The following is a 10,545-nucleotide window of genomic DNA, read 5'->3' on the forward strand; positions in this document are numbered from 1 at the left end:
ATTTGAGGTAGGATTGAACAAACTCATGTGGCTACATTACGCTACAACATATCTGATGGGAAGGAGTCCAATCAGCCTCGTGTTAAATCAACTTAATGACTCCGTCAAACGAAACTATGTTTTCTTTGAGCATTTAAAAATAATAAGGCAGAAATAAAAACAACAATCAAATTAATCAGTGTGAATTTGAGGACAGGAGAATTAAGTGCAAATGTCTTTTGTTTTAGCTGCCATTACCTAAGGCAGTCACTATTAGAATCACACTGTTGTCTGGCTCCAGCTTGAGGCTCACAGTGTGAGGAGAATAGAGTTCATCAGAATAAGCGAGTTTGGTATCTCGACTGAGCATGCGCCGGTCAGAGGTCGCAGGGGCAAAACATTCTCGCCGGCTGATCTGCTGCATGTATACAGACCTGTGTTTCATCCGCATTTTCCAGTTTTGCTTCGTAGAAGTAAGAAAATGCTGCTTTAAAATATATTAATTAGGTGTATTTATGGTTAATTTGTACTCCGGTTGGCACAAAATGCTGGAGTAACTTACCCTCCAAACCTGTCCTATCCATGTACCTAGTGAACTCTATGGTAAGACCAGCAATCCTTATATGACCAGAAATCCCGTACACTAGCACTATCCTACACACTAGGGACAATTTACAATTTTTACCAAAACCAATTAACCTACGTCTTTGGAGTGAGGGAGGAAACCGGAGCTCTCGGAGAAAACCCATGTAGTCACAGGGAGAACGTACAAAGTCCATACAGACAGCACCCATGGTCAGGATCAAACCCGGGTCTCTGGCGCTGCAAGGCAGCAACTGCACCGCTGTGCCACTGTGCCTTAATTTTAGACAAATGGACAAAGAGCCATGATCTGGTCTTAATCATAATTTGATTTTATTGCTATATGTATTCAGTTGGTCTCACTGTGTCAGAGATATTTCCTTTGTTCTCCCCAATCTTTCCGTGCTTCGGTAACTGTTACTGAAAACTAATTTGTTATTCCCAGTTCTTACGAATGTGATAACCAATCTGATAGGCTAACTGCCTCTTTCCGCAGATGGTGTCTGACCTGCTGAATGCTTTCTGTTTTAATTTGGGATAATGGTGGCAAAAAATTGATGCAAATTCTGAAAGGTCATCAGAGTTACGGAGTACATTGAACATAATTCCTAAAAGTAAATGCATTCATCAAAGTCTATTGATTAACATATAGTGTTTACTTTAAAAGGAAAATTGCAGCATCATTGATTTTTTCTTGTCTTAAATTATTTTGTCCTTCTCTTTGAAAATGCATCCGCTGAAACATCTGCTTATGGTGTTTATTTATTTTGTATAATTGTAAGGGGAATAAATATGTTTGTTTTGGATTGAGAAAATGTTTGCTCTTTTCCAGAATCAGGACAAGTGCATTCAGAGTTCCTTATGATTATAGGAAGTAAATGTCCTTAGATCCACACACAACTTTTTTTTTAGTTTCGTTTAGTTTAGAGGTACAGGGGTGGCACAGTGGTGCAACGGTTGAGTTGCTGCCTTACAGACCTGGATTCAATCCTGACCATGGCTGTTGCCTGTATAGACTTTGTACGTTCTCCATGTGACCACATGGGTTTTTTCTGAATGCTCCGGTTTCTTCCCATACTCCAAAGACGCACGTTTGTAGGTTAATTGGCTTTGGTAAGTTGTAAAATTATCCCTGGTGTGTAGGATAGAGTTAGTGTATGGTGTGATTGCTTCTCTTTGTGTAGGATAGCGTTAGTGCATGGGTCGACGTTGACTCCGTGGTCCGAAGGGCTTGATTCCACACTGTGTGTCTAAAATCTAAAGTAAAGCATGGTAAAGTACAGTATGGAAATAGGCCCTTCGGCCCACGAGTGCATGCCGACCATCGATAACCCGTTCACGCTAGTTCTGTTATCCCACTTTCTCATCTCACTGACTTTTTTTTGCTGGAACTTCAAACCATTTATTTACTTAGCTGCTGTAAGTTGGAGAAACAAATGTATTTGTCTCCATCTGCTGTGTGTTCAGGACATATATCAATTTCCAGGGAGCAAAAAATTACAAAGCAATTGCTTCTGGGCAAAAATCATAAAAGGTTGTTTCTATTTATTAAATGGAATTACACACTACTTTGATACTCTCATGCTCTAACACAACACTTTTACCCGAGGATGATTGTTTAACTACTATAAATCATTCCATTGGGAAGCCGCCTTTTTATTTTCCTTTCATGAATCCGGTCTTTCAACGCAATTAAGTATGTTTGTTCTTGCCCTTTCCCAGAGTGTGCAATGAAATCAAATTCCTGAATTCAGTGTTTTTTTAAATTTTCTTATAGGATGTGGGCACTGTCCACAAGGTCAGTATTTATTGCCAAAATTCTAATCATACTTGTGAAGGCAGTAGTGAAGATCATTGAATTGCAGCCATTGAATCTGCAAGTTGAGTCCTGAGTCAATTACAGGAAGCACACTCTTTAGCTGTAGTAGTTCATATACTTTAGTTTACTTTAGTTCAGTTTAGAGATACAGCACGGAAACAGGCCCTTCGGCCCACCGAGTCCACGCTGACCAGCGATCCTCACACACTAACACTATCCTACACACTAGGGACAATTTACAATTTTACCAAAGCCAATTTACCTACAAACCTGTACGTCTTTGGGCTGTGAGAAGAAACCAGGGCAACCAGAAAAAAACACATGCAGGTTATGGGGAGAACATACAAACTGTGTACAGACAGCACTGATAGTCAGGATCGAACACAGGCGTCTGGTGCTGTAAGGCATCAACTCAACCGTTGTGTCACCGTGCCTTAATTTTAGACACCAAGTACAACACCCTCCTGCTTCTAAATAGCACATTTAGTACTAGCCTGGGTATGAATATCTACTTGCTGCGACTGAGTGAATTGAGTTACTCCAGCATTTTGTGAATAAATAACTAAATGTAATGTTCACTTCAGAAATATTTTTGGTTCTAAATTGAGGAATAAGTTGCCCAGTTTCAGATTTCTAAACATTATGATCTATTTTCATAAAGAAGGAAGGAAATATTGGGAACACTTTAAGCTGCAGATAATTTGGAAGATAATCACTGGAAGTGAGATTTCAGAATTGTTGCAAATTATTCACTGAGAAAATTTCATCTGAAAAATACAAACTGACAAATAACTTTGTCTGATAAAACTGTTACCTGTGCAGTAAAACTGATTGATCCTTGCTGGTTTCTTCCACATGGGACTCTATGATTATTCCTTTGGATTCCTCCGTGATCGTCAGATCTGAGTTTGTGCATTCAAATCCGGTGTCCCCTTCTGTGTCATTTCTTTCCTCAACTTCTAGCTGTTTTTTTGCTCTTTCCTCACTCTTCTTTGCTATTAGATAAACATTTCCTTTTGTTGGCACTGATTCAGTTGTTAATTCTTTAACTGTATATTCGTTGTCATCCTTTTCCGCTTGCATTTTTGCCTGTGCTCCGATATATTGTATTTTTTCATGCATTACATTGTTCCTTTCTGTCCTTTCATCATTTTGCCTGTCAGTGTTTGACTGGATCACGACAATGCCAGAGGTTCCTGCAAGCTTCAGTTCACATTGTTCTTCTGCAGCTGCATCTTCGTCTTTCTTTTCACCACCGACATAAGTGTCCGAAGTGGCATCAGAAAATTCTGGGCCGAAGGCTGAGGCAGAGTCCTCTGCCGCTCTACAAGGCTCGGGTTCAAAGAGTCCACCATCTTCCTCAGATGTGCTTCCTTTTAATTTAGTTACATTGTTCTGCTCTGTTAGATCTTTGACTTCATGCTGAGCTTCAAAGACTCTTGAGCTGTTAGCATTTTCATTATTTAAATTCTGGACCTTTGTATCTGCAAAAGTGTGTAGACTCTTCTGAATTTGCCCTGGTGAAAAAAAACAAGTAAGGTGAGAGGGGAAAGATTAAACAGGACCCAGTGGGGCAACCTTTTCACACAGAGGGTAGTGCATATATGGAACGAGCTGCCAGAGGAGGTGGTTGAGACAGGTACAATAACAACATTTACAATACAATACAATACAATACAATATATCTTTATTGTCATTGTACAGGGGTACAAAGAGATTGGGAATGCGACTTCCATTCGATGCAATAAATTCATTAGCTAATCAACAGAAATTTAGTCAGCCCAGAGAAACAAAATTAGAAATAGTTAAAAGACAATTGGACAGGTACGATGGATAGGAAAGTTTGAGAGGAATGTGGGTCGAACAAGGGAAAGTAGGATTAATTTAGAGAGGAATCTGGGGCAACATGGATGAGCTGAGCTGAAGGGCCTGTTACCGTGTGGTAGTATTCTATACTATGAATTTAAAGAAAAAAAACAATGCATTTATATATTAATTTTTTATGCAATGTTCAAGAGTTGATGGGATCTTGATGGTATGCATGTATAGTCTTTTCTGTGGCTGGATAGCACACAAACAAAAGCTTTTTGTTTAGTTTAGTTTAGTTCAGAGATTCAGCGCGGAAACAGGCCCTTCGGCCCACCAAGTCCGCACCGACCAGCGATCCCCGCACATTACCACTATCCTACACACATTAGGGACAATTTTCCATTTATACCAAGCCAATTAACCTACAAGCCTGTACATCTTTGGAGTATGGGAGGAAACTGAAGATCTCGAAGAAAACCCACGTGGTCATGGGGTGAACATACAAACTCTGTACAGACAACACCTGTAGTTAAGATCGAACCCGAATCTCTGGTACTGCAAGCGCTGTAAGGCAGTAACTCTACCACTGTGCCACCCGTGCCGCATTTTCACTGTACTGCAGTACACATGACAATAATAAACAAAACTAAAATAAACCTTTTGAATACCTTTGGTTTCTGGGGATTTCTTCTTCTGAGATAACTTTATTTCTTTATCATTTAAATTTTGCTTTCCTTTCACCTCATTGGCTCTTTGATCCTTAACCTGCATAACAATGAAAACAGATTCAAATTTCCTTTAAATTGACAATTAGTAGCACAGTACATGCAAAGAAACCTTTCCAGTTTGTGCAATACATCTAGACAACAATATCTGCAAAATTATTTTTATTCCAAAAAATACAAATCCATTTAATTATCAAAGATAAATCTCGATATAGAAAAAATATTAACGTTTTAAATTGTTCCATCCTTCAGCCCGAATGTGCAATGCCAAACTGGCCAAAGCAATAATCTCCACTACATTAATCCCGCACTCCCATTCTGACTCATCTGCGTATGGCCAAGTGCACTATTCCAGTAAGACCCAATGTAAGATTGAGGAACAGCACCTCATCTTCTACCTGGGCTTGAACAATGTCAGGGAACATTCTCTGCTTGTATCAGAGCATAGAACATAAAACAGTACAGCACAGGAACAGGTCCATCTGTCCACAATGTCTGAGCCGAACATGATGCCAACTCTTAACTACCTGCATATATTCCATCTACCCCTATTCCCTGCATATCAATATGCCTATCCAAAAGTGTCTTAAATGCCACAATCGTATCTGTCTCCACCACAGCCTAATTTCATTAATTTATAAAAATTATTCAGATTTTTTTCCTTTTCCTTCTCATTTACAACACATTGATTGTCATCCTTCCGATACCTGGAGGTTTGCAAAATGATGAGAAATTTCTATGGAGTGGATGAAAAAAATCATTTTCCCTCTTTGTAACTGGACCATGCGTTCATGGAGGTAAAATCATTCGTAAAACATTTATATTTGATTCAAAGAGACATTTTAGTTGATTTGGAGAGTTGTTAGGATCTGGAACTTTCTGACTGATTGTGTGGTGGAAGCCAATTCCATTTATGATTTTTAAGGGAAATTGCACAGATACCTGCAGATGAGTAACTGCAATGGGGTGCAGACAACAACTTACAACTTACAACAGACAAGGACTGTCAACTTTTTTACAACTAAATTTTTGTCGACAATAATAGTAACTTATTAACTTTATTTATATGCTGTAACTGTAATTCTTTTTGTGCACAACCCGCAGGCATTGCCACTTTCATTTCACTGCACATCGTGTATGTGTATGTGACAAATAAATTTTTCTTGACTTGACTTGAAAAGGAACCACCATGCAACATATTGCACACACATTTGAAGGATTGTTTTTTACAATTCAGAAAAGTTTGTGGGACGTAGGTTTTTTTAAGACTTCCAAATATTTATTGGCTGACCTGTCCTTATATTTGAAGAGCCACAATAGGCTTGATGGACTGAGAAGGCTGCTTCTGTATTGTAAGTATGCAACAGTGTAGAATGCTGCTTCTAATCCTGGGTAACAACTGTCCTTTAGAAACAGGTGTCATGCTGAAAGAAATTGCACAGATGTGGCCTCTCTATGCATCAACAATCAGAAACCTCTAAAATACTTGATTAGAATATTGTATGAGTGATGATATCAAGGTCAGATTTACAAGCTACATCACTTAATGGTTCGAGCAGTTAATAGTTAATAGTCTTAATTGTACAATATCTAACGTGACGAGTATTTACACTCATACTTAGATACGAAAAATTTAAATTGAAATACTGCCTCAAGATTCATTGATTTCTGAATGATGAATCAGGGCTGGCCTCTTCCCAGTAGGTTCTCCATAACACATTTTTAATGAATCATTAAATGCGCCAAGGTCAATCAATATGGGACCGATAATCACATAATGACCAGTGAATGGAACAGATGTTGATTGCTAAAAATAATATTCAGAACGGTCATTCTGTAATTAAATATACATGCCCGAGCTTTTTGGCCGATATTTGACTAATTTTGGCACCAGTGTCAGTTGTATTCAATTCACAAATTCCCTTTAATTGTTCTTCAATGCCCTGAATGCTATTTTCTGGTTCGGGACTCTTCTTTATTTTAAACTGATTTAATTTTAAATGCTTCTTAAATTAAAAACAAATGTCCTCTTCCTTTCAGAAAGAAAGCACTAAAAACTGTCATTATTTACTGGAGCATCTATGGCTAGCTGTTTGATTTGTAGGAAGAGAATGACAACAACATCAAGCAAAAAATGTTTCCAACTTATTTTATTTACTTATGAAATTGATTGCAAATTACTGATATAAATGTGGTAGTTAACCTATTTCATGAGATTTCCCAGTTTCTGTACAGACTAATAATTTAATCTACTTCATGGACTTAAGCAATCGCCTATATGACATTTTATTCAATGACAAAATCTGCCTTCTCTTTTTTTGGGTTATTACCCCGCACTATTACAGTTGCCAAAGGCAATGCCATGCAAAATATTCATCGACACATCTGAAAGTATGTCTTCTACAGTTCTGGGATTTTATTGAAGTCACGTCTTCTGTCAATATAGCATTTTGAAATATATGCCACCTGGCCCACCTGAAGCAAGTTAAAATTTAGGTACAAGAGAACAAGATACAATTGAACCAGTTGCACATTGAACAGCCCCTAGTGGAATTGGTGTACTTTAGAATTGAAGTTAGTGGTGTAATGTAGGAAACATAATGGACAATTTATGCCTAGCAAACTCCCACAAACAGTAATGTGATAGCATTGAAATATATGTTTTAAGGATAGACATACTTAAATATATGTTTTATGCAAGGATTCCAGCTTGGATATCCTTGCACTTCTAAATTGGTGCCATGAAATCTTTAAGTCCAACTGAGAGATGAGACAACTCATCCAAATAAGGTGTTGTTGATAAGTCAATGTGCTCTTTCTTTTTATTTTCTCACCTATTTTCTCCTCTTTTCCTTTCTATGCTACAGAGCAGACCCATAGCAATTTGTTGTCTGGTAGCATGTCTCTCAAGTGACAGGGTCCTAGAGAGTGTTGTAAGACAGAGAGACTGAGAGACACAAGTACATAGGTCCCCGAAAGTGGTGCAACAGATAGATAAGGTGGTCAAGAATGCATATTGACCACTTATGATCTTATGATCTTGTGATATGGTGCACATGTCTTCATCGGACACCGTGTACAAGAGTTGGGACAACATATTACAGCTGCACAAGGCGTTGGTGAGATCACACTTGGAATATTTTCTCTGTTGTTGTGGTCGCCTGGCTGTAGGAAGGATGTAATTAAGCTGGAGACAGTAGGGAAAACATTCACAAGGATGTTGCTGGGATCTGCAAGACTTGAGTTACTAGGACAGGCTGGATAGGCTGGGACTGTTTTCCCAGGAGTGAAGGAAGGGAAAGGATGATCTTATGGAGTTTTATAAAATCATGAGGAGAATATATAATCGGAATAGTCACAGCCTTATCTGCAGCAAAATAATTAAAGGGGAGCTGAGGGGCGACGTTATTTCACAGAGAATGTTTGTATATGGAATGAGCTGTCATAGGGGGTGGTAGACGTGGGTTCAATAACAAAATTTGAAAGACATTTGGGCAGATCCATGGAGAGGAATGGTTTTGATGGAAATGGGCCATGCACAGGCAAATCGGACTGGCTCAGGAAGCTACCTCGGTTGGCATCGACAAGGTGGGCCAAAGGGCTGCATAATTCTATGGCTATATATGGACAACTAGATTAGAGACAGTATCTCAAGAATGTTTAATTGTCTAATGCAACAATGAAATTCTTTCTTGCAGTTTTACAGGCACATCAATGTTATCTAAGTTTTATTCCATGGCAAATATTATGGTTGAATCCAAACACAACTTCATCCAACATCCATACACACTTGATGCCCAGCAGTAGCAAGTGGTTCATGTTTAGGGGCTTGCGGTTCGCATAATGAAACCCTCGACCTAACGCAAGGCAATCAGGGTGTAATTACCTCCCATTTTCTCCCAACTGATTAACTATATCTGTACAAATCCTGAGGAACTTTCAAGTCAATATACTTCAATGAAATTCTGACTTTCCTAACAAAAGCCTGGACATATTCATTCACATTGCTTGCAATCTCATCAGCAAAATATATTAAAATAAAAAGAAACACAATATGCCATAGCTGAGCAGTTTGCATTGGGTCCTGGCTATGTACCCACTCCCCACGATAAAGCAAATCTAGAGTGCAAACCAGACAATTTGAGTAGATTTCTTAAATTACATCATTCTATTAATATTATTGAACAACTGATGGAAGCATGTTAAAATATTTACCTTTATTTTTTTCCTTCTCAACACTACTTTTTCTGAAGTAATTTTCTTTTTAGAAATCTTCTGTTCCTTGCTGCTCACAATACCTTGTTGCTTTGATGTAACTTGACCTTTGAGAATAAACTCTGCAATTCTAGAATTTTTAAATGTCTCTCCTAAGTAGTTAATAACTTGCTGCACTCCAAGAAGAACATTTTCAATTCCATCTATCTTCTTAGTTTGCTCCTTTGAATTTTGATTCAGTGTTGATAGCATATCAGAAATTTCCCCAGAAACATTTGTACTTTTATTTTGTTCTCCTTGACAGATGGTGTCTTGTTTCATTGTTTCTTTGCTAGTCTTCAGCATTTCAATGTCTTTTCCGATCCTCACAACATCTTGAGTTATGCCATCCAGCTTCTGGACAACATTTTCCTGAACACCCAGTATTTTATCTACAGTTTGACTCAAGGACTCCAATTTAATATCCATCGCATTGAAACTATCCAGAGGGTTGTTTTGACTGCTCTTCGAACATTTTCTGGAGGATCCTGTTATCATAGGTGGCCCCTGGCTCTGTATGGCATTAGAATCGAACACCTTGGCCAAGGAATGTACCAATGTACTAGAGTTCTTCCTGGGTGGAGTGTTCATCGTGGAATTTAATACAGTTAGAAGAAGAATACAGTCCTTACATCAACGACAAATTGACTTGCGTGATTAAAGTGGCTTACCTTAGAATAAATTCGTCCAAATTAGTTTTCACCATAAACGTGATGAAAGACCACTGAGATATTGTTTCTATCTATTTCAAAATGGATAATTTACTATGATCTTCAGCAGCGTCTGTAAAGTTAGTCCGTTCCCGGGACTGAGAGTTTGATCATTGCATTGGCAACTTTCAAAGTTTAAACAACTCAGTGAGACCTTTACATTTAAAAGCCCGCAAATGAATCCAGCAAGTCCTCAGCCAAATATAGCTTCAGCTTCAACCGTAATGATGAGAGATTCTTTCTGTTCACTTACTTTCGTTTGTTCCTTTTATGTATTCGAAAGACATACAATGGCTACATTTAGTCGTAGCAAACTGACTTTGAAATTTTCCGACCCACTCCAAATGTCTGTTACCTTATGACGTTCGCATTGAAATGAAGAAGGCTATTTGGGCATCCATGGCATTTGGCAACACATTTCTTGCATGACATTTGATATGCTTTAAAGTGCAAGGCCATTTCAACTTTAGTTTTCCTTAGTAAGAATGTGGCTGTGTTGTGTGCAAGGTAGTTACTGATAAGTTTATGTTAAAAATAAATATCAGTAAGTAATTTTCTCCACATTTACTGCATTTTATCAGTGTGGGAATTCAAATATGGTTTTGTTGATAATGAAGCCAAATGATCGACTGGAATATGATCCACAAAAGCAGAAGTATCCGGTTTT

The 10,545-nt window shown here is 38.2% G+C and overlaps 1 protein-coding gene across 1 annotated transcript in view; it reads right to left on the minus strand.

The window, feature by feature from the left end:
* Window positions 1-9,759, minus strand: part of mylk4b (myosin light chain kinase family, member 4b) — a 46,082-nt gene extending 36,323 nt beyond the window's left edge. The window contains exons 1-3 of the mRNA XM_078427478.1: window positions 9,130-9,759; window positions 4,858-4,954; window positions 3,195-3,897 (exon numbers count right to left, since the gene is read on the minus strand). Coding sequence (XP_078283604.1) covers window positions 3,195-3,897; window positions 4,858-4,954; window positions 9,130-9,759 — 1,430 coding nt within the window. The remainder of the gene's footprint in view (window positions 1-3,194; window positions 3,898-4,857; window positions 4,955-9,129) is intronic.
* Between the last annotated feature and the right edge of the window lie 786 nt (window positions 9,760-10,545).

The sequence above is a fragment of the Rhinoraja longicauda genome, chromosome 2 (assembly GCF_053455715.1).
Source record: "Rhinoraja longicauda isolate Sanriku21f chromosome 2, sRhiLon1.1, whole genome shotgun sequence".
NCBI classification, from domain to species: Eukaryota; Metazoa; Chordata; class Chondrichthyes; order Rajiformes; family Arhynchobatidae; genus Rhinoraja; species Rhinoraja longicauda.